Source organism: Emiliania huxleyi (assembly GCF_000372725.1).
Source record: "Emiliania huxleyi CCMP1516 unplaced genomic scaffold EMIHUscaffold_273, whole genome shotgun sequence".
In the NCBI taxonomy this organism is placed as follows: Eukaryota; Haptophyta; order Isochrysidales; family Noelaerhabdaceae; genus Emiliania; species Emiliania huxleyi.
Window position 1 is genome coordinate 77,359 of NW_005199983.1, and position 21,803 is coordinate 99,161.

The 21,803-nt window shown below is 67.2% G+C and overlaps 7 protein-coding genes across 7 annotated transcripts; 2 read left to right on the forward strand and 5 right to left on the reverse strand.

The window, feature by feature from the left end:
• Window positions 1-37: 37 nt before the first annotated feature.
• On the reverse strand, window positions 38-748 carry EMIHUDRAFT_74169 (ribosome recycling factor; the record flags this gene model as incomplete). Its single annotated transcript, XM_005776737.1, has 1 exon — window positions 38-748. The coding sequence occupies one exon, from the start codon at window positions 746-748 to the stop codon at window positions 38-40; it is 711 nt and encodes a 236-aa protein (XP_005776794.1).
• Window positions 749-4,431: 3,683 nt separating this feature from the next.
• On the forward strand, window positions 4,432-5,145 carry EMIHUDRAFT_424447 (hypothetical protein). The gene is made up of 2 exons (XM_005776738.1): window positions 4,432-4,553; window positions 4,621-5,145. Exons 1-2 carry the CDS (start codon window positions 4,498-4,500, stop codon window positions 4,919-4,921), a joined length of 357 nt encoding a protein of 118 aa, XP_005776795.1. The 5' UTR covers window positions 4,432-4,497; the 3' UTR covers window positions 4,922-5,145.
• Window positions 5,146-8,221: 3,076 nt separating this feature from the next.
• Window positions 8,222-13,328, reverse strand: VPS34-2 (phosphatidylinositol 3-kinase Vps34; the record flags this gene model as incomplete). The annotated part of the gene is made up of 15 exons (XM_005776756.1): window positions 8,222-8,467; window positions 8,542-8,722; window positions 8,795-8,883; window positions 8,957-9,079; window positions 9,143-9,229; window positions 9,299-9,458; window positions 9,535-9,710; window positions 9,784-10,332; window positions 10,520-10,838; window positions 10,914-10,996; window positions 11,098-11,193; window positions 11,284-11,451; window positions 12,066-12,252; window positions 12,480-12,610; window positions 12,807-13,328. 15 exons carry the CDS (start codon window positions 13,326-13,328, stop codon window positions 8,222-8,224), a joined length of 3,117 nt encoding a protein of 1,038 aa, XP_005776813.1.
• Window positions 13,329-14,933: 1,605 nt separating this feature from the next.
• On the forward strand, window positions 14,934-16,384 carry EMIHUDRAFT_457770 (hypothetical protein; the record flags this gene model as incomplete). Its single annotated transcript, XM_005776739.1, has 3 exons — window positions 14,934-15,563; window positions 15,880-16,125; window positions 16,274-16,384. 3 exons carry the CDS (start codon window positions 14,934-14,936, stop codon window positions 16,382-16,384), a joined length of 987 nt encoding a protein of 328 aa, XP_005776796.1.
• On the reverse strand, window positions 16,349-17,545 carry EMIHUDRAFT_42981 (hypothetical protein; the record flags this gene model as incomplete). Its single annotated transcript, XM_005776740.1, has 2 exons — window positions 16,349-17,165; window positions 17,436-17,545. Coding segments are annotated over 2 exons (927 nt in total), but the record flags the coding sequence as incomplete, so codon positions are not given.
• An 856-nt stretch (window positions 17,546-18,401) lies between these two features.
• Window positions 18,402-18,715, reverse strand: EMIHUDRAFT_367726 (hypothetical protein; the record flags this gene model as incomplete). Its single annotated transcript, XM_005776741.1, has 1 exon — window positions 18,402-18,715. A coding segment is annotated over one exon (314 nt), but the record flags the coding sequence as incomplete, so codon positions are not given.
• Window positions 18,716-21,434: 2,719 nt separating this feature from the next.
• EMIHUDRAFT_115957 (hypothetical protein) lies at window positions 21,435-21,797 on the reverse strand (the record flags this gene model as incomplete). The annotated part of the gene is made up of 1 exon (XM_005776742.1): window positions 21,435-21,797. The coding sequence occupies one exon, from the start codon at window positions 21,795-21,797 to the stop codon at window positions 21,435-21,437; it is 363 nt and encodes a 120-aa protein (XP_005776799.1).
• Window positions 21,798-21,803: the final 6 nt, after the last annotated feature.

Consider the following 21,803-nt stretch of genomic DNA (forward strand, 5'->3'; position numbering starts at 1 on the left):
ATGAACATGGCTCACTGGGAAGCGACTCCGAGTACACTCAGATTGTCATCAGATCCTCCTCCTTCTTCCCGAGTTCCGTCTCGACCTTGGCCATGAAGCGCTCGACGAGCCGCTCGACGTCCTTCTCCGCGCGCTTCACCTCGTCCTTCGAGGGCAGCGCCTTGGCCTTCTTCATCGCCTTTTGCCGCGTGCCGCGAAGCGCCTGCCGCGCCTCCTCGGCCGCCCGCTTGACCTCCTTCCGCAGCGCCTCTCGCGCCTCCTGCGTTGGCCGCGGGAGCGCCACCTTGACCGCCTTGCCAACCACCTCCGGCGCCAGCCCCAGCTCCGACGCCTCGATGCCCTTGACGACGGCGGCGACGTTCGCCGCGTCGAACACCGACACCTGCAGCGTGCGCGGCGTCGGGGCGAGCACTTTGGCCACCGAAGAGAGCGGAGCGCCGCCCGTCGCCAGCGTGAGCTGGAGCGACTCCAGCATCGCAGGCGTCGCGCGCCCAGCCTGCAGCCCCAGGAACTCGCGCTGCAGGATGCCGACCGACCTCTCCAGCTGCGCCTCGAGCCGCTCCAAGTCGATCCCGCTCGCCGACCCGTCGCCGTCCGGCTCCGGGTCGACCGCGGCCGCAGTTTTTGCCTTCCCCTTCCCCTTGTCCTTGGCTTTCTTGGCGAGGCCTCGCGTGAGTAACCGCCCTCGCTCGCGCAGCGGCGAGACGAGCGGCGATTGCGGGAGAGCCACTCGGCGCAGCAAGAACATTTCTCGCAAAGAAAAGAATTTTACAAGGTTTTCGTGCCTTCCTCCCATCCCTCGGACGCCGCCGCGCCTCGCGGGGCTCGCGGGGTCGCTGTTGACCACCTCGCGACCGTGCTTGGCAGCGAGAAAGCGAGCGCACACTCATAGTCCGTCCCCTCCAGCGGGCTGCGGCTGGGAGGGACGGCAAACCCGTTGTGGGCACCAAACCCGTTGTAGACAAGTGGACGCGAGCGCCGGCTCTGCAGCGGGGTGGGGCGGGCGAGAGCGGGGCACGGCAATCAAGGTTCGAGGCCCAACTGCCGGCGCATCTCGGCGCATCTCGGAGTGAGGCACAGGCCTGCGGACCACCAACCATGTCATCGAAGGCGAGGACACAGCAGTGGTGGCCGGGACCGCGCTCGAGGTATGCGTGCCTGCGTCATCCGGAATGCGACCCGAGATGACCCGAGATGACCCGAGATGCGCCGGGGATTAGCCGGGGATTAGCCGGGCCCGCGCTCGAGGGACGCGCGCCTCAGACGGAAGTGCGTGGGCGTGACACGAATGGCGTGAAAGCCCCCCGGACGAGGGGCGCGCGCCGTTGGGCGCGCGATGTGGTTGCACTCGGTGGCTCCCGGCGACTCCCGGCGGCTCCCGGCGACTCTCGGCTAGTCTCGCCGCTTCGGGCGTGCGATGTGGTAGCCCGTGGTGAGGACCTGGCCGTGACCAAGCCAAGGTACGCGCGGCGGCGGGCGACGGCGGGGACGGAGACGACGAGCGCGGTGCTGTCGCGCTCCCCGTACGCGTCGACCCCGACAACCTCGATCAAACAACACTCTGCCTTGGTACAGCCAGGGAGAGCGACGTGCAACTAATCCCTCCTCAGGCGAGAGTCTGCGGGGCTCACGAGCCGAGTCTCAGCCACACGCCCCTCGCGCCTATGATAGTCCCCAGCAGCTCACCGATGGAGCTTGCGCCGCGGCTCAATCCACAGGCGCAGCAGCATTGCGACGCATTCTCCAAGCACGGCCTCTGGCGTTGCGAGTGCACAGAGAGCGAGCAATAGTCGACCAAAGCACTGATCTGTGGGCAGCGGATCTCCATGGCGGTCGCGCCCAGAGAAAGGACAACCGCGGGCCTCGGATGCTCGCCCGGATGCGGACCCGCCGTGTGAGTTGCAGACCCGGAGGAGGCCGACCCGGCTCACCCCCAGAGAGGCCATGCCCAGGGTCAGGCATAAAAGGGGGGTGTTTCCGTCCGTCCTCTTTCCTCGTGTAAACTGCTGTATTGCTATTGGAGATCGAGCTTCTTGACCCGTGATCCCCCCTTTCGTTCTCTGTTTTCTTTCTTTCTTCAAGGCCGTGAACCAGAAATCGATTCGCCAGTTCAGGCTGGTGCCCCACAAAAGTTTTTTCTTTTTCACGGCACAGCTCTGACCTCTCATCCCCTACCTGCTAGCAGGGTGGGATCATCCTGACCGCGCAAGATATAAAGGGTGTCCTTAAGCCTTAAGGGCTCTGTCTGCTCGCAAGGCGCCCGCGTCGCAGACGCGGTACCATTGACAAATCTGCAATATACCCCCACACGAGCAAATAGCAAAATCCGAATACCGTGCACGAACTGCGTGATGTGCGCCGGGCAAGCCTTCAGCTGGTGCCACATTACGTAAAATTGAAGCCAAGAACGTCCGCCAAATCCGTGCTTTCGTGCTTTCGGAGCAACTGAGGGAAAGCCGCTGATCGAGCCCAGCGTGCCCGCGGCCGCGTCCCGCGCAGCACCGCCGCTGGGGACGACACGCTGCGGAATCGGATCGAGCCCATGCACCGGGCAAAGAAGGACGCTGCAGAAGCGGTTGGAGAGGCAGCCGGCGTCTGCCGTCACAACGAGTCCCAGCGCTGGTTGGACATGCGCGTCGGCTCGCCCGAGGACTGCCGAGCTCTGCAACCGAGGAGAGTGAGGGTGCGCCTCCCCTCACTGCTGGCCTGGCTGCGCACCGCCCCACAAAGCACCCCCTCGAGCATCTCTACAAGTACAAGTGCAAGGGCGACCTTCTCCAAGTCGTCAACGCGCCCGGCGGCTCCGGCAAGACTTTAGCCTTGGCCACCCTCCTTGCGGAGTAGGAGGAGATCCGCTCTCGGTCGGCAACGTGGCAGCTAGTCGAGGGACTCGGTAGTTGTGACCCCCCTGAGTGAGGACAGGAGAGAGAGAGCTTTTGTGGTGCTGGGCGTGTACGCAATAACGGGACAGGGTGCTTGTTCTCTCCATCTCCCCTTCTAGCTCTTAGCATGAGCTGCGCCCTGTGTCCGACCCCTTTTGCGCAGCAACACCTTAAACTTTTAGGCCCTCCAAATTCGGGTCGGACGGAGCGTAGCGGAGTGGGCCCCGAGTTTGAAAAGGGCGACGGACGCCTCTGGGGGGAGGCGAGGGCCCTAGAGGGCATCCATGCGGGGGGGAGATGGGGTCCCATGGCCCGCCGCAGGCGCCGATTTTTTCGGGATTTTTTTCTTTTTTGCGCGATTTTTTACTTGTTTTCATGGGAATTCGCTGTACTTGCGGCCATGCTATCACGCCTTGCGACAGCCTGTCGGCGCTGCTGACCGTGCCCTGCTGCGCAATTGACCACCTGCATAGCTCGCGGCCTTAGTATCCACCATTCAGTGACGACCTGATCGTACGGCCAGTAGGAAGCAAGGTGTCCTTCCAGCGCGTGCACGCTTCTGACGCAATGCGCGTCACAAACTGCCTCGGCGACTGGCTGCTGGCACTCTCGAGGCTATGCCTACACAGCCTCGCGCGCATGGGCAGTCATACAAGAGGGACCATGCACTTTCTCAGGAGAGCGCCGGTGCCTCTCTCTTGGACCGGCAAACTTGGTGGTCTCGTGTCACCAATGTGGGACCAGTGCAGCATCGCGCCATCGACAGCTCTGAACTGCGCCTCACCACTGACCGGGAAGGCCGCCAAGTGGGCCAGCACAGGTCGCACATTGTGGCAGCAGTCAGCAGTGCATGTCTGATAGCTAGAGCAGCAGCGTCAGGGTCGCAGGGTCGGATCGTGTCAAGCCTCTCGCCCGGCCGGCCGCGTGCAGACGTCGGCCTGTCTGCTGTCTGGAGTGATCTGTCGGCGGTCAGTACGACCGATCAGGTCGGAGTTTTCTGATGGTTGGAGGGTCTATCTGTATGTACTCCTCGAGATCTCTCCAAATCTGCCCTCTGATTAACCTAGCTTAATCGGGAAGTCGGTGCTAGCGGAGACTAGCGGAGCCGGAGCCCCGTTTCCGCACTGCTGCGCGGCGCACGGTGCCTCCGGGGGCCCCCGCCTCCCCCCAGAGACGGACGCTTGCGTCCTAGCCTCCAACAACGCCTCCCCGGCGCAGAGGGGCCCCCGGAGGGATGCTCAACCGCTCCACGCCACGCCGCTTGCGGCGGTCCTATTCCCAGAAAGAAAGAAAGAAAGAAAACAGACAACCCAAGGGAGGGATGGGAGGACGGCACGCCGCCACCACACAGGGATTTTAAGGAGAGGTGTGTGGTGCGCTAGCCGTCGCCCACCCTAGGGAGTCTGCCTCTTCCTATCTCTCTTCGCAGTCTCTCGCCGCTTCTCGCTGCAACCTTCATGTCTTGTTCCCAGCTCCGCTAGCCGCGCTTATTTTCTTTTTCACGGCACAGCTCGCAGCGCTCTCCACACACATGAGTCTCTCGATCCTCACCTCGGCCCTCGGCCTCAACATCGGCGCGACCATCGCTGTTGCGAACTCGCGTGCCGCTGTTTCGATGGCTGAGATCGGTGACACCAAGGTCGCCTTCTCGAACGTGGCGCGGGAGTGGCGGTGAGGCCTCCGCACGACATCAGCACGGCTGCCGTCCCCGCTCTCCACATCCGTCGCCGCTCTCCAGGTGCAAGTACTCGCCGGGCGAGAGCGGCGGGCCTGGCGACTCAAAGTCGCTCGCCGCGTGCCAGGAGCTGCTTACCGAGTTCCTGCCCCGCATCAAAGCACTGCCCAAGGCCTCGGTGACGCGGCAGGTCTGCGGCGGCTGCCTCGACTTCAAGGTGTCGATCGTCCAGCCGCTCGACGAGCACGGAGAGTGGGCTGGCGCCGACTACAACCCGCTCGAGGAGGAGTTCCTTGCGAAGCTCAAGGACATCGACGGCGTCTCGCAGGTCGAGACTCAGGAGATCACCTTCGAGGCGCTCTAGGCTTTTTCGCGCTGGCATGTGAGGCCGCGACTCGCGTGTTGCGTGGCCGTGTGTTGAGAGGCGCCGGGCACGCCACGTGGTCGCTACGGGCCATCGTGTTTTGATCTCTCGGTGAGTGGGCGCCCGCCCGCCGCATCTGAGGGGGTCGCGCGGGCCCTTGGCCCAGCCCCCCCAATTTTATCGAATTTATTTCAAAATCTGCAGGCGCGGAGCGCCTGCGAAAATTTTGGAGAAATTTGCGGTCGGGCCCCTGATTTTCATCAAGATCTTTCAAATTGCTCGTGGCTTGGGCACACCTCTGGTGGTGCAGCGCACTCTGCGCAGCGCCACCGGCGGTGCGTCGGAGTGGCGGCCGCCACTCGCGTGGTGCGTTGCGGCCTCCCCGGAGAGCCCCCGTCACCACCGGCGGCCGCCTCAACTCCCCGAGCGGTGCCGGCTGGACCCCGGCACGCACGGCATTTCCTGCGCCCGCGCAGAGGGCCACAGCCCCTGGGCTAGCTGGTGGCGTATACCCACCTCAAGGCCGGCGGGGCGCGCACGCGCCGGCGATGGACAACGCCACCGGCTCAAGGGCTCGCACTCTCCTCACCACCGCGCGCGCGCTGCAGCAGGAGTACCGCATGCCGCAATGCGACATCATGCCGCGCTGCGACAAGATGCCGCAGCTGCACCGCTTCTCCTGGACAGCCATCGAGTACTCGATGGTCCACTCCGAGGGCGCGCGGTCAGCACCGCGCCGGATCTCTTCTGAGAGCCGGCGCGGATCGCGGATGCGACTCAAGGCTCCGCCGGCGGATCTGTGGCCTGGCGCCTGCCAGACTGCGGGTCCAAATACCCCGGCGCTCGCGCGCGCCACCGCCCCCGGCGCGGGGTGGGATATCAGTTCGTGAGTCCTGTGTCCCCGTCCCTGTGCTCCACCTTCTTCTCCCGTGTCAGTCCCTGAGAACCCCACTATACAGCGCCACCTCGTGAGCTGTTCTGTGAGCTGTGTGCTGTGTGTCCAGCAGTCCGGACCCGGTGCTACGGCCGGTGACAGTGTGCCTCGTGTCGGCTCCCGAGCCAATCGTGTGCAGCGTGTGTGCGTGTGGGCCCGTCCTCCATGCTTGGAGGTGTGTAAGACTGACTGACTGACTTTCAAATTGCGGTGTGGAGTTGGGGGTCCGGTCCAGGTCCGGTCGGGTTCGGCGTTCGGGTTAGGGTTAGGGTTACGGTTAGGGTTAGCAAGGGTTAGGGTTAGGGTTAGGGTTGGGTTAGCTTAGGGTTAAAATTAGTCTTGTTGTGTCTGTATATGCCAGCGTTGCAGGGTTCTGCGCTGAGGTCTGGCCCCAGCGCCGACGAGTAAGATTCAGCCCCGTACGCTGACCTAGGGTTAGGGTTAGGGTGTTAGGGCTAGGGTTAGGGTTAGGGTTAGGGTTAGGGTTAGGGTTAGGGTTAGGGTTCGGGTTAGTCTTGTTGTGTCTATATGCCAGCGTTGCAGAGTTCTGCGCTGGGATCTGGCCCCAGCGCCGACGAGTAAGACTCAGCCCCGCACGCCGACCCCACACCAAATGCCGCCTCAGGGTGCCAGCCACCTCTTACACGCGGCCGGCGCCCTCTCGCGGCAAAAGGGTCAAGCGAGCGGGAGAGTCGCGATGTCTGCGCACCCGCGCACCCGCGTGCCGATGGGCGGCACACGCGGCTGAGAGAGGCCCTGTCACGCCGCCAGTAGCGTTCCGCACTCCCCACGCCACCAAATGCCGCCTCAGGGCGCCAGCCACCTCTTACACGCGGCCGGCGCCCTCTCGCGGCAAAAGGGTCGAGCGAGCGGGCAGAGTCGCGATGTCTGCGCACCCGCGTGCCGATGGGCGGCACACGCGGCCGAGAGAGGCCCTGTCACGCCGCCAGTAGCGTTCCGCACTCCTCACGCCACCAAATGCCGCCTCAGGGCGCCAGCCACCTCTTACGAGCGGGAGCGCGGGTGCCGCGTATAGTCCGTTTCCGGTGGCCACTACCGGGCTCGGTCCCCTCGGTGCTCGCTGCGGTCGACTCGGCGGACCGGGTGGCGCGCGAAGAGCACATTGCGCGGGCCAAGGCATCGTCGCGGGCCTGTCGCGCGCTCAACCTGGCCAAGAAGGAGGGACAAGTAGGCACCAGATATGGCCTGAGACGGGTCTTCGAGCAGGAACGCAGGCCGTTCATGCTCGCCATCAAAGCAGCTGCGTCATCCGGCGGCCGCCTGCGCTAGAAATGATCGGCACCAGAGCCGGGAGGTGCGCGCGGTCGGTCGCGGGGGAGCGCAATGCGATGGCCTGAGCGAGGACGCCCGTCTGTGCGCCCGCGCGTTAGCCATGTCTGGGGAGGTGAACGCGTCCTGTTGAGTGGTGGGATGTCGTGTGTGTGGGTGTTCGCCGCCTATATGCTCTATCCTGCGGCAAGACGGACGTGTTTTGACAATCAAAATCTACCTCAAAATTTGCGGCCGCCCCTCGAAATTTGCTGATCAAAATTTGCGGTGGCACGGATCGAAACCTGTGGTTTGGCCCGCCGGGCCCCCTTAGTCTGAAAACAAAAACAATCTCAAAAACAGCCAAAATCAGCCTGCGAGAGAGGCACTCTGCACGCGCCGCGCTGACCTCGTGCGGGGATATGACATATGTGTGTGCCGAGACACCAAATACTGCTCTAAAAACTCTGGAAAAACACCCCCTTCTCCGTTCTCGGCTTGCCTTTCACGAAGCCGTTAGTTAGCCGATCCTAAGCGCCATCCTTCCTGCTCTCACCTCTATGCTTCCCCGCGCCGCCTCCTTGGCCCCCTCTGGGCCCCCTTGGGCGCATTTTCTACTCCCAGGGTCATATCTAGGGGCTGTAGTCTAGGGGCAACTAGTGCTAACTAGATCGATATAGAGGGTCGTCCCGCCGGCCGCGGCCCCCCTTGAGTTTTCTGTGTTTTCTGTTTTTCAAAACGACGCCCGCCCGCCCGCCACCCCGCGGCGGCTCGGCCCCGCCCACTCACCGAGAGATCAAAACGCGACGGCCACGGCGCCCACGCTCGAGAGTTTGCTCGAAGGGTCGAAGCCGTTATAGCTATTACCCCCCCCCGCCAGAAGCCCAGAACCCAGATCTATATTTGAGTGAGTTATTTGAGAGCGAGACGAATGACAAAAAAGAAATGACCAAGACCCAGGCGCATGCTCCCGTGCCTGTTCTCTGACCGCGCGGCGATTTTGCTTCACGCGCATATTAAAACCCGCGAGGTTTGTCTCAAAGTTTGCACATGGAGCATGGTCGTCCGGTCGTTGTGTCTCACACTGTCAGCGCGTGTCAGGAGCGCCAGTACTGCGCCCACCGGTGTATTGTCTCGTTGATCTGCGGGAAGAGCGAGGAGACGCTCTCCGAGATGAGCTCCTGGAAGTAGAGCGCCGCCTCCTCGTCGGAGAGGTCGAGCCGCAGCTTCTCCGTCACCTTGAGCACGTCCTGCTCCGTCTTGAGGTCGGCGACGCCGGCGTCGACCATCAGCAGCAGCAGGTTGAGGATGAGGTTCGACGACGCGCGCAGGATGTTGAACGCCTACGCGACATGTCCGCGACATGTCCGCGACATGTCCGCGACATGCCCGGTGCCGCGGTGGCGACGTCGAACGCCTCGCAGCAAAGCACGCGGAACCGCTCGTAGAGCCGCGAGTCGGCGCCGCCCATCGCCTCGACCATCTCCTTGCACAGCTTCATCGGCGGCGGGAAGGGCTTCGGGTCGCGGCCGAGGATATAGCCAAAGTCGATGTGGAAGAGCGCGCCGTCGGTGCGGAGCATGAGGTTGTCGAGGTGCCTACCTCGTCCGCACACGAGCAGTCAAGGCGAGCGGGAAGAGGCCGCCGTGTGACCGAGGGCGGTGAGGCGCCGGTCGCCCACGCCCATCAAGTACATGGCGACGCAGTAGCCTGCGCACGACTTGACGAACCGCTCGAGCACCGCAGGCGCGATGCCGTACTACAGCAGAGGCGGGGCGCGGGGTGAGGGCGGGAGGGGGAGGAAGGGGGGCGAGGCGAGGCCGCTGGTTGGCCGGCGCGGAGCTGTCCGGGTGGAACTGCGCGAGGAAGCGGCGGATGTCGCCCCGCTGCTCCTTGAGGATGTCCGCGAGCGGCGCGCAAGCCGCCACTCGCTCCACCATCCCCTCGGAGGGCGCCTAATCTCGGGTAATCTCGGGTAATCTCGGGTCATATCGCTCCACCATCCCTTTGGAGGGCGCCGTCGCGAGCACGCGGTACGCAGTCAGCTGCAAGTCGAGCCCCTGCGCGCGCAGCAGCGAGTCCATCAGCCGCAGCATCGCCAGCACCTACCCTCGCCGACGAAGCCTCAGAGCCCGCCAACCGAGCGCTCGGCCAGCCGCGCTCCCGCCCGCCACCATCTGGTCCTGGCGCAAATCGTCGCCGCTCTTGAAGATGATTGCGTACGAGCCGCCCCCGCCGCCGTCGGAGGAGGTTGAGGAGGAGGCGCCGCCGCCGCTGCCAGCGGGCGGGCGCAGGAGCGCGCGGAAGGTGACCGAGATGGGCGAGAGAGCCGACCTGTGGGCGAGCCGCGGCCAACTCACGGCCGAGTCGGAGAGGGGCGGCGAGAGGGGGCGGGCGAGAGAGCGGGCACTTGAAGACGGTGGAGCGCTCGGGCAGAGCGCCGACCACCGCCGCGGTCGGGTCGAGGGGCAGGATGAGCGGCGCGTCGAGCGAGCGGAGCGGCGCGAGCGGGCCGGCGTCCTTCTCGAACATGGCTTGCAGCCGCGCGATCCGCTTCGGCCGCGACTCGCCCGCCGCCTTGAGCGCCTGTCGCGAGACGGGGAGGGGCGCCGCTCGCTGCCCCCGCCCCCCCGCCCCCGCGTGAGACCCGTGGGCGCGCCTGCGCGGCGGCGGAGAGGGCGCCGACGAGCGCCTCTTGCCGGCGCAGCATCGACCGCAGAGCGGCCCCCGCGGGCGTGGCGGCGAGACCGACGTGCAACGCGTCGTACACCGCGGCGTAGTGCGGCCCGTGCCTCGGGTCGCGCCGCTCGAGGGAGATGTACCAGTGCAGCGAGATGGCCAGCTCCGAGAAGCCGCCGCCTGCGAGAGTGCTGCCGGCGAATCTCGGTGCGTGCGGCGAACAGCGCTCTCTCCGCGACTCGGCGATGCCTGCAGCAGCAGCAGGCGGCGCGGGCGCAGCTGGCGGCGCGGCGCCCCCGATCGATCCGCGCACGGCATGCGACAAGCCACCGAGCAGCGCCGTCCCAACCTCGCCCAAGCCGCCGCTCCCAGCCCGACCCGTCGGCGGAGGCTGAGGAGGCGGCGGCGGCGCGGCGGCCGGGGCGGCGGCGGCGGCGCGCTGGACGGATGCGACCGCGCGGGAGACGAGGAGGGCTCCGAGCGGCGCCTCGTCGGGCGGGAGAGGCAGGCGTGCCTCGTACTGCACCGCCTGCGCACCGAGGGGGAGCAAGGCGACGAGCTGCTCTCTCCCCCACATCTCCCCCATATCTCCCCCACCTGTCCCCCACCTGTCCCCCACCTCTGCCCCCACCTGTCCCCCACATCTGCCCCACATCTGCCCCACCTCTGCCCCCACCTCTGCCCCCACCTCTCCCCACCTCTCCCCCACCTCTCGCCTGCACGAGGGGGAGCAAGTAGGCGACGAGCTGCTCGTCGCTGGCGCGCAGCCGCAGCCCGTCGACCGCGCACTGGCGGACCCACGCCGGCGCCGAGACGAAGGAGGGGCCTGGCGGGGCACACTCGTCCCTCACTCCAGGGCTGCATCGCACAAGCGCGAGGGAGCACCGAGCGGCTCGAGCAACCGACGACCTCGGCTGTATCTCGCATACATCTCGGCTGCATCTCGCGCCGAGCAGCTCGAGCAGATCGCCGACTTCAGCGGGCGCCCACTGGCTCGCGATCTGTCGCGCGTGGGCCGCCTCCCGCGGGTCCGACCTGTGCGGACATGGGACGCGTCGGTGGACGTGTGTTGAGGCAGCGCGGCCTGGCCTTCAAGGTGCGGAGCGGTGCCAGTCGACGCACTTGAGCAGCTTGGTGAGGGCGCGGGGCTGCTCCGTCAGCGCGTACCGGAACTTCCAGACGAGCTCGCGCTCCTGCGGGAGGGGGAGGGGAGGGAGGAGGGGAGGAGGGGAGGGAGGGAGGGAGGGGTCGGAGACGGGAGGGGCGAGGGGCGGCTCCAGGCCTCTGGCGCCACCTCGTCGCGCAGCCTGGTGGTCGGAGGAAGGGCGACGAGTGTCGCGAGCCGGCGCCGCTCCTCCGAGTCCGGCTTGAGCTCACGCGCGAATCCGGCCTGGCGGGGGAGGGAGGGGCGTGCCGGTGAGGTCCCGCACGCGCCTGGCCTCAGCCTCTAGACCCCCCCCCCCCCCCTCTTGTCTGGCACCGAGAGCAGCGAGCGCGCGAGTCGGTGGTGCCGCGCGAGGGCGGGCGAGTCGCGCCCGACCTCGCCGTCGCAGAGCAAGCCTGTGTGGCCATGGCTCGAACGTGTCATGGACATGTCATGGACGTGTCGTGGACGTGTCATGGGCGTGCCGCGGAGCAAGCCTCGCGCCTCACCCCGTGAGAGAAGGCGCTCTCCACACCTCGCTCGCCCCCCGGGAGCAGCCACTGAGCCAGAAGCGCAACCTCTGCTCATCTCTGCTCATCTCTGCTCATCTCTGCTCATCTCTGCTCATCTCGGCTCATCTCGTCGCACCGAGACCGGTCCGGTCGAGAGGCTCCAGCGCCACCGGCTGCGCCGCCGCTGGCGCCGCCGCTGTCGGCTGCGCTGCTGCTGGCGCCGCCGCCGCTGCTGGCGCCGCCGCGGCCTCGAGAGAAGCATCCACCTCGCCGCCGCCCTCCGCCTCGGCCGCCGCACCGCCCGCCGCACCGCCTCTGTCGCCTCCAGATGCAGCAGCCTCGGATTGCCCCGGCGATCCGCCGCCGCCGAGGCCGCCCGCCGCGCCCGCCGCCGGCCCGGGACTGAGGCGGGCTGCGCGGCTCGCCTGCGGGTGTAGGGGCTGGGTCGGGGGGCGGGTGCGGGTCGTGACTCGCCTAAGGCAGTTGCAGGGAGCTTCTGGCAGTTCCAGGGAGCTTCTCCTCCCAAGGCCGTGCAAGTCAACTGCTGTACTGCACGGCAAGCAGGCTCAACTGCTGTCCTGCACTGCCCTCTCCACTGCACCACACCTCCGAGGGCCTGGCAGGCAAGCTCGACGGCGTCGCTGGGCTGTCGGCCGCCGCCGCCGCCCGCTCGGGCGTGGAGGCGCGAGGAGGAAGCCTCGGCGGCTGGGCGAGCGCGCGAGGCCGCGGCGGCGGCGGCTGCAGGAAGGGCGGAGGGAGCGCAGCAGAGCGCTCGTGCAGCAGCACAGGGTGCCTACAGCAGCGGCAGTGGTTACCGGCAGTCGGTGTTGAAGAGTCACGGAGTGCAGTGCCTGGACGGAACCGCCGCTCACTGCAGCAGCGCCGCTCACTGCAGCAGCGCCTCTCACGCCTCTGGGCCGGTGGGTGTGGTGGTGGGAGGCGTCGGGCAGGTGTCTAGGAGGTGTCTAGGAGGTGTTGGGCAGGCGAGGAGGTGTCTGGAGGTGCGTGCGCGTAGCTCACTCGAAATCGGGGAGGCGGATCGAGAGGAGGTGGCGCGAGAGGCGCCCGTGCAGCGCCAGCTGGCGCGCCTCGATCAGCTGGTAGGTTGGCTTGTCAAGCCACGCCAGCTCGGAGCCTCGCGAGAGGGCGGCCTGCGAGAGGCGGGGCAGAGGAGCCGGCGAAAGTCACTCAATACAATACACGATCTGCTCAGCTCAGAGCAGAGGAGCCGGCTGCTGGCGGCGATAGAAGGCGCGGCAGGGAGAGGCCCGCGGCCGGGAGAGGGGGCGGGGAGGGAGGGCTGGCCTCGTGCCGCGCCGCCATCGCCTCGAGCTCCTCCGACTCGACCTCGTCCTTGCTCCGGACGCGGCCCTCCTCGCCCGCCTCCTCCCCGGCCGGATCGCTGCTGCCGTCTCCGCTTGCGAACCGGGGCACGAGTCGGAGGGCGAGCTGCAACTCGCCCTCGCGAAGGCGAGAGGCGGCGTCGAAGAGCTTGGCCGTCGCAGTGCCGATGAGCACCGGCTCGCGCGGGCCCGCGGTGCCGTAGACCGAGATCCGCAGCGCCGCGTCGGCGGAGAGGTCGCAATATTTGGCGGTGAAGGAGAGCCACTCGTTCCAGCGGAGCTTGGAGCCAGCGGCCGAGTAGGTACGCTCCGGCTGGCCGAGAGGCATCCCGTGGACTAGGAGCTGAGCTGAGATGTGCAGGTCGTGCGGCGCGACTCCGCACGCGCCCGCCAGCCACGCAGCATAGCTGAGCGGCGGATGCGAGGCACACATTGCAGGGACCGAGCCGTGAAGCTGCTGGACGAGCAGCTTCACCTGCAGCGTCACGTCCGAGGACCTGAAGTAGGCGAAGCCGCCCTCCGCCATCTGCGCCGGAAATACGGCCAGCGGCTTACGCAGAAGCGGCTGAAGCGGCAGCGGCAGGCAGCGACAGTGAAGAGAAAACACGGCGGGTGCAGCGGCGGCGCGGCGCGCAGCGGCGAGCAAGTGGCGGGCGAAGCAGAGGGAGAAGAACATCTGGTGGTGGCAGGCGATCTGGCGGGAGATGGAGACTGCCCGAGCCAGAGTACAGCAGATCGCGCGGATCGTTGCGAGGGGACAGTGGCGAGGGCGGTACCCGGAGGTGCTCATCGTGGCTGCTTCTGCTGCTCGGCATGCGCTCGCCTCGACTGCCAATCTGCAAAGGCTTTTGCCGCACACGCCGGCAGCGGCGACTGCGTGCGCGCGGACGTCGACCGGGGCTTCTCTGTGGGGTGTTCGGGGTACACGAGCTCCATTTCTGGGGCCCTGTTGCAGCCCCGCGGCGGGCGTTCCGCGCAAATTGCGTTCGTCAGATGCTTGTTTCCCGCCACAACTCCCGCCACAGCCCCCCCCCGGGGGGCGAATAGCTATGCTCTTTGCGGCCCTTACCCAGCGGGTTGGACTGCGTTTTCTTTTTTCTGGAGCCCGCATCCTCAGCCGGCTGAAGGCTGAAAATGCGAACGCTGCTGTCTCTCTGCCTCATTGCGCCCTCGCTATGCAGCAATCTCGTGCGCGCCGATGCGCTGCTGGTCGCGCGTGGGCTCTGCGGAAACCGAGCGGTGCGTCTGGAAAGCGCTGCCTGACTCGCCCTCTTACTCCCTTCACCAGACCGTCCTGCTCTCTTACTCCCTTCTCCTTCCGTGCTGCTCCGTCGCAGGCCGCCAAGGCTGCGATATCTGCCGGCTATGTGACGACCAAATCGGCGCTCCCGTCTCGAAAGCCTCAAAGCCGCTCGCAGCTGACGCGGCTCTTTTTCTGCGAGTGCCCGGCGCCGACGGCGCCGGAACGGGCGCCGCAAGCGGCGCGACGTTCGCGGCGGCACCCAGCGAGGAGTCGCAGAGGCCGCAAGGAGGGAGGACCGTCCTGACGCCATCTGGGGAGGCTTTCTTGGCCAGCGCTGCACTGCAGCACAAGCTGGGGGAGGCCGTGGTGCCCGTGCGGAGGCGTTCGGCTGCCTCGCGCGCCTCGGTCTTCCAGCATCGGAAGCGCTCAGGCGGCGAGAAGCGCGCGGGCGGCGAGAGCACATGACGTATGACGAGTTATTTAGTCGGGTGTCGGGTGTGAGGTGAGGAGGAGGGCCGCCGTGCGTCTGCAACGGAAGCAGCTTACAATCGCGGCCCCGCCGAACCCGAATCATGCTTGGAGCACATTTAGTGCGGTCATCCGAACCTCACGCCCAGGACCGGGGGGAGCTAAGAAGCGCACCCAGTTGCCAGTTGGCCAGACGATTGCGGATTGGCAGACGACGATTGACGTTCTTGGTATCGGGTTGCGGGCTCGAGAGAGCCCTAGCCCTGGCGGGTCGCGGTCGCAGGGCCATAACTCGGTTGGTACCGCGCCCTTCGCGCTTTTTTCTTTTTTTGCTTGCTCGCGTTCGAGCGGGCGCCTCTCACAGTAGAGAGGTGTCCGTTTTTATTTATTTATTTGGGCCCCTCCCCTTTGAGACAAACGATGCAGCCGACCTCGCCCGGTGCTGGACCGCTTACCCTGGAGCGGCGCCGGCGCGACGAGGCCCTCCGGCGCGACGAAGCCCTCCGCAACTCGGCGAGCCAGCCCGACTGGCTCCGAGCCCTGGAGACACCCGATGAGTTCGCGGCCGCGTCATCCGGCTGCTTCACCCCTACGGCTCAGCTCACCGCAGCGTGCGACGCCACTCCAGGCTGGCTACGCCACGCAGCCTCGGCGCTCCACCAAGCACAGTCCGAGCGGCAGCCGCTTCGGCTCCTCGCATCGCCTCCTCAGTCGCCGCCTCCTCAGTCGCCGCTGCCCACTGGCCGGACCCTGTGCAACACGCCAGCGACACTGCTCGACCCGCGCTGCGACACGGACATCGAGGAGCACTGGCTCAGCGATGGCTGCGGCACCGATCTCGAGGAGGACGTTTGCGGCGCCTCCGGCTCACTCGGCCAGCTCTCGGGAATGCTCGGCCGGCTTCAGATCGAGACCTCCTCCTCCGCCTCCTCCTCCGGCGAGTCAGCAGCCCGTTCGGCGGCGTGCCGGCTCGACCAGCAGCGCAGCGGCGGCGCTTTTGATCGCGCCTCTGCGTGGCTCGAGTGGCGCGAGGAGGAGGCGGCCGGGCGAGTCAGTCCAGGGGCGGGACGAGCCAGGCAGGAGTGGGGAGAGGAGGGGGAAGAGGAGGGGGAAGAGGAGGGGGAGGGGCAGCCGCGGGCCCTCGACGGGGCATCGCCGCTCGCTCTTCCCCGCGGAGGTGAGGAGGAGACGCGAGGCCCACCCCTTGTGCACGCCGCCGTCAGCCCCGCCCTCCTCCTCCTCCTCCGCCCTCAGGTCTCCTCTTTTCGACGGCACGCTTCGACGCCGAGGCCGTCCTCCTCTGCTGGTCCTCCTCGACCTGACTATGAGTATTAGTACCACGGTCATCGTTATTGTTCTTCCCCAGGCCGTCCTCCTCGACCTTGTCGCCGCCAAGGCCGCCGCCTCGAGGAGCGCGCCGCAGCGCCGCGGCGCCACCTCAGCCACTCTCATCGTCTGCGCCGCCTCGCGAGTCGAGGCCGTCTCTGCCGCGCTCCGACGGCGGCTCGTCGCCCACGCGTGCCACGTGTCTCGCCGCAAGCTGAGTGCGGCCGAGGCGCTGCGCCACGCCGTCGTGCTGACGACGTACGGCCTCCTCGCCGCCAAGGACTGCGTCCCGCCGCCCGCGGAGAGGCTCGCCCTCGCTCAACCCCCTTGCGAGGCTGGCTCTGACCCAGCCCCAGCCCCTGACCCTGACCCTCGCCCTGGCCCTGACCTTTGGCCAGGCTCGCCCTCCTCGCGCCGTGCGACGCTGGCTGGAGGAGCAAGCCCTCTGCGCCCGGCCAAAAGGAGGCGCGCGCCAGAGCCTCGAGGCTGCACGCGCGCGCGTGGGGGCGGCTGGTGCTGCCGGACGCGGAGGGCCTGAGGTGTGAAGAGACGCTGTTCACACCCACACGCCGTGAGCAGGTGCTGCCGGACGCGGAGGGCCTGAGGTGTGAAGAGACGCTGTTCACACCCACACGCCGTGAGCAGGTGCTGCTGGACGCGGAGGGCCTGAGGTGTGAAGAGACGCTGTTCACACCCACACGCCGTGAGCAGGTGCTGCTGGACGCGGAGGGCCTGAGGTGTGAAGAGACGCTGTTCACACCCACACGCCGTGAGCAGGTGCTGCTGGACGCGGAGGGCCTGAGGTGTGAAGAGACGCTGTTCACACCCACACGCCGTGAGCAGGTGCTGCTGGACGCGGAGGGCCTGAGGTGTGAAGAGACGCTGTTCACACCCACACGCCGTGAGCAGGTGCTGCAGGACGCGGAGGGCCTGAGGTGTGAAGAGACGCTGTTCACACCCACACGCCGTGAGCAGGTGCTGCTGGACGCGGAGGGCCTGAGGTGTGAAGAGACGCTGTTCACACCCACACGCCGTGAGCAGGTGCTGCTGGACGCGGAGGGCCTGAGGTGTGAAGAGACGCTGTTCACACCCACACGCCGTGAGCAGGTGCTGCCGGACGCGGAGGGCCTGAGGTGTGAAGAGACGCTGTTCACACCCACACGCCGTGAGCAGGTGCTGCTGGACGCGGAGGGCCTGAGGTGTGAAGAGACGCTGTTCACACCCACACGCCGTGAGCAGGTGCTGCTGGACGCGGAGGGCCTGAGGTGTGAAGAGACGCTGTTCACACCCACACGCCGTGAGCAGGTGCTGCTGGACGCGGAGGGCCTGAGCAGCTTGCGGAGCCAGCGGAGCCAGGCGGCTTGCAGCGTGCCGGCGGCCATCCGATGGGCCCGCGGCAAGCCGTGAACAGCGTCTCTTCACACCCACGGCTGTGAATAGGCGGCCGTCCGATGGGCCGCGGCAAGCCGAGCTGCGCGCGGGAGGCGAGTCCTCGCCCGCACCCTCGCGCGCGTGGTGAGCGGCTCGGGCGGCACGGCGCAGAAGGCTGGCGGGGCGGGGCGGGGCTGGCCGGAGGTTGCGCTCGCGCTGGTGTACGCAGAGGAGGATGCGTGCGGCGCTCTCTCGTCCGAAGACGAGGGCGAGGACGGCTCCGAGGTTGAGGAAGGCAGCGAGGAGGATGGGGAGTGATGTCTAGTGAGATGGTTTGGGGAGTGAGAACGCGGCGCACTCTCGCCAGTCGACGTGTTCCACCAGGCCGAGAGGGACCCGGCCCCACCGCGCCGGCCACACCCGTCACCGCATCGAGTGCAGACTGCATGGCTAGCCGCGCGCAGCCTGGGGTCTGGCGTCTGGGGTCTCAATCCGGACACCGGCCGCGCGTTCTCTGCCCCTCCTTTCTCTCTCGAGGCTTCTCTGAGCGCTGCGTACTGCGACTACTGCTGTGTGCTGTGTGCCTGTCCCCGGGCGGCGCGGTACGCGCAACCGCGGCGCACGCGCACGGGCGCAACCGCGGGGCAGTGCGAGTGTCCAGTGTGCTGTGTGTGGCCCCCGGGGGCTGCACATGAGGTGCCGCGGGGGCCGTCGCGGGTCGTTCGGGTCGAGAGTGTTTCGGCGCCGCGCGGCGCCGCCCACCAGGCAGCCCTCCTCAGAACCACCAACCAGAACCACACTGAATACATGTATTCATCTGAAAAATGGAGCTGCGACTTTGAACCGCTCAAAGTGTGCGCGCTCGCCGCTCACACGGCCCGCGGCGCTCCCCCCCCTATTTTCCCTGTGGCCCTCCCCTTTGAGTCGGCTCGCCCGCGCACACGAACCCCCCCACACTCTCGCCTGGCGTCCCCGCCCGCCACGTCGGGTCCGCCCCCGGACGGCACGGCAACGGCAAACGCATAACCCCGGGACAAGTCCTGTGGCGCGCACGTACATAAGCCCCCCGCGCACCCAAAGCGCTCACGCAAGAACCAGGCAGTTTGGTCGGCGGGAAGGAAAGTAGCCGCCGCGGCTTGTCTCGGAGAGAAGCGAGTGTCCATCTCCGCCTCGCCAGCGACAGGTGCTCACTTTCCCCAGCCAGGGAGGATGCTGCGCAAACCCTGACCGTTCCCCACCGTGTCCGCGCCAGTGCGCAAAACTGTAGGCGCTGGGGCAGGGGGCGGCGCCGGCGCACGCGCAGGCGAGGCGGCAGAACGCTGGTCCGGCGGCACGGCATCGAGCGTCGTGATCCAAGTCGCAAGGGGCCGAGGAGGCCGGCGCGCGGAGAGCACCTCCGAAGTCGCCACCGCGTCCGCTAGGCTCTTTGGCCAGGCGGCTTCGTCTGACGGGATCGTCTCGAACCGGCGAAGACCAGAAGCCTGACTGGAGGCCTCCCTTGGCCCGCCTCGCGCGCCCATCGGACTGGAGCAGAGCGAGGCGGGCGTGCTCGCGTGCCGCGGCATGTGCCCGCCAGCCAGCCCCATGCCCGGGAGCATGTCGGCGCTCGCGTGCCGCGGCAAAGAACCTCGGATGGTCCTCTTGGAGCGCTCGACTTCGACGGCAGCAATCTCCTCAGCGGACACCATGGGGGCGGGCTGGGCGGCGGCTGGCAACGGGACGGTATCAAGGGCGGCGCCGTTCGACTTTCGAGGACCCCTTCGAGAGCGTTCGATGCAGATTCCGGAAGGGCTTTCTGTTCTTTTTTTCCCGACTATCGGCCTAAATCGGTATGGCGGGTGGAGTGCTCTCTACTGCCGCGGCGCCCCTGTCGGTTCGGAGGCGCCCGGCGGCCGCGCGCTTGGTGCCGACGTCGACCGGCTGCTCTCGCGGCGCCGAGGCGTGCGTGCCGCTTTGGTCACGTCTCGCGCGCTGCGAGGTGTCTTTCGGCATGTGAGCGCTTGGCGTAAACGCCAGGAAGCTCGCCTTCCTTGCCTGCGGCCGCGGGCGTGCGGGCGGGCCCGCCAGGCTCGGCGACGCTCCGCGCGGGGTCTTCGAGCTCGCGACCCGTGACGAGCCAGCATGGCTCGTCGCTCGACGGGAGCCTGCTCAGCATGCTCTCGGCACTCTGTACAGCCTCGACAAGGTGTCTGGGAAGGCCGACAGGGCCGGAGCGGGCCGTCTCGGGCGAGATGGCGCGCTGAATGCTACCATGACTACGAGCTCTCCGATCGGGGCGCCGGCGGCGGGCTTGCGCGGCGCGCTGCTCCACGGCAGGCTGCTCTCCAACCTTTCAACAGTGTCTTTTACCTCGCGCCTCTCGCTGCAACCGCCTGCGGGGGCCAGCGCCGGCCGCCTCGCTTCGCCAGCGCTGCCTACGCCTACGACACGCGCATCGGCTCGCCGCCCGCGTCGCCTGCGGCGGGCCCGCGTGGCGCGACGCTCGTCGGGAGCGTGCTCAGCAGGCTGTGCAGCGTAGCCTGCCTCACTCAGAGCGCCGCTGATGCGGCGTGGGGCCGCCGGCGGGGATGCTGCCGCGCACGCTGCGCTGAGGGCCTCACCATCGTGTCCTTGCCGTACTGATCGACCTTGGATTTTCCGTCGACGGCGCCAGCGTCATCAACTGCGACAGCAAATCCGCCGTCGGCATGGCCTTCGATCCCGTTGCCTTCAAGAAGACCAAGCACATCTTGCGCGCCGCCGAATTCCTTCGCGATCTCGTCAGCCGTGGCGTTATCTCTGTCGAACACCTCCCCGGCGTCGTGATGCTCGCCGACCTGCTCACGAAGGCTGCCTCGCGGGCCATCTTTACTGGCCTGATCAAGCAGCTTGACGACTTTCATGCCCTCTGAGTTTGTTTGTCCCTCGCGCCCCGCACTCGGGCCAGGAGGGGCTGTTCCCGGGCATTCACACTATGCTCTTGAGATAATTTGGCGATTATATCCATAAGGGATTTCATCCCTCCTTGGATTGGAGATTCGTGTTTTGGTTCCGGTTTTGGGTAAAACGTATACAGCGAACGCGATGCGGCCGCCTGGCTTCCTGCTTCTATGCGCGAGCTACGGCGTGACCGCTATCGTTCAGTATTAATTATTATTTATTAATCATTGGGCGGCGGCCGCGGCGCGGCGGCGGGCGGCGCGAGGCGGCGGCGCGGCGAGGCAGCGGGCGACGCAGGGCGGGGCGGCGCGGCGGCGGTGGGGTAATTACTTATTAATTAATGTATTATTAATTAATAATCATATAATCATGGGGCGGCGGCGCGGCGCGGCAGCGATAAGAGAGCCGGCAGTCATCGCAGAGGTAGTACTCAGCGCGCCATCGCACCCGTGGCGGCCCGCCCCGGCCCTGCAGCCCACCCCAGAGGGCCAGGCGAGGCTCCACACAATCCTGGGAGCGTGCTGAGCAAGCTCCCGTCGAGCCACGAGCCATGCAGGGTCGTCGCAGGCGACGCGAGCGAAGAACCGACCGTCGCATCGTAGAGCCTGACGAGCGGACCGCCGGACCCCAGCGACCACAGCAGTGAGTGTTAGAGTTGTTTGGTATTGCTAAAAATCTCTCTCTCAGCAGTGGACGCCAAGCCTTCTGGCGACTGTAGCGAGCGCCCACATGTCGAAGGGCATCTCACAGCGCGCGAGACGTGCCGAGACCGATACGCCCTGGCGCCGCGCGAGCGTCCGGTGGGCCTCCGCACCAAGCGCGCGGCCGCCGGGCGCATTCGCGGCGGCAGCGGCCGGGGGCGGAGCGCGTACATAGACAGTTGCTATGGCGCGGAAAAAGCCTCGCGGTGAGCGAACGAAGAAGAAGTCTTTTGTCTAACTGACTATATGTATGTACTGACTAGATAGGAAGGCGAAACACAGTCCGACCAACGACTGGGACACCAACGCGGTATGGGTGGACGCAAGACGGGCGGTGACGGCCTGACACTGGAACACGGGAAAAAAGAAAATCTTCGAACTTTTTGCGGGGTGAGGTATGGTATGGTCGGGGCCCTGGCGCCGCGACCATACCCCCCCACCCGCACAGGACGGCGCCTCTGGCCAGCAGGACCATACCCCCCCACCCCCCACCCCACCACACGAGCGCGTACAGTAACCGTCGTGTTAGGCCGTCCGGTCGTGCGGCACGTGTTCGCGCGATGCAGTCTGCGCGAGGTGACCCGCCGGCAATCGTGCTCACCCCTCAGAGCGTGTCCGCAAAGGCCGCCAGGGCCTTGCGTGCCGGCGCAGGCGCGGGCGCAGGCGCGGGCGCGGCCGGTGCGAGCGCGGGCGCGGGCGCGGGCGCGGTCTCCGCCGGCGCCGCCTCCGCCATGGTCACCTCGGGCGCGGGCACGGGCGCGGTCTCCGCCGGCGCCGCCTCCGCCATGGTCACCTCCGCTGGAACGGCCTCCGCCTCCGCCGCCTCCGCTGGCGCCACCTCCGCCTCCGCCATGGTCACCTCCGGCGTCTCCGCCGCCTCCGCCTCCACCTCCACCGCCTCCGCCGCCGTCGCCTCCGCCGCCGGCGGCGGCGGCGCGGCCACCGTGGGCGCGCGCGCGCGCGCCATCTCGAA

Excerpts from the sequence above, each read along its gene's own strand:
- EMIHUDRAFT_424447 (XM_005776738.1), top strand. The coding sequence starts at position 4,498 with ATGGCTGAGATCGGTGACACCAAGGTCGCCTTCTCGAACGTGGCGCGG. Across the intron at positions 4,554-4,620 it reads AACGTGGCGCGGGAGTGGCG|GTGCAAGTACTCGCCGGGCG; the intron begins GTGAGGCCTCCG and ends GCCGCTCTCCAG.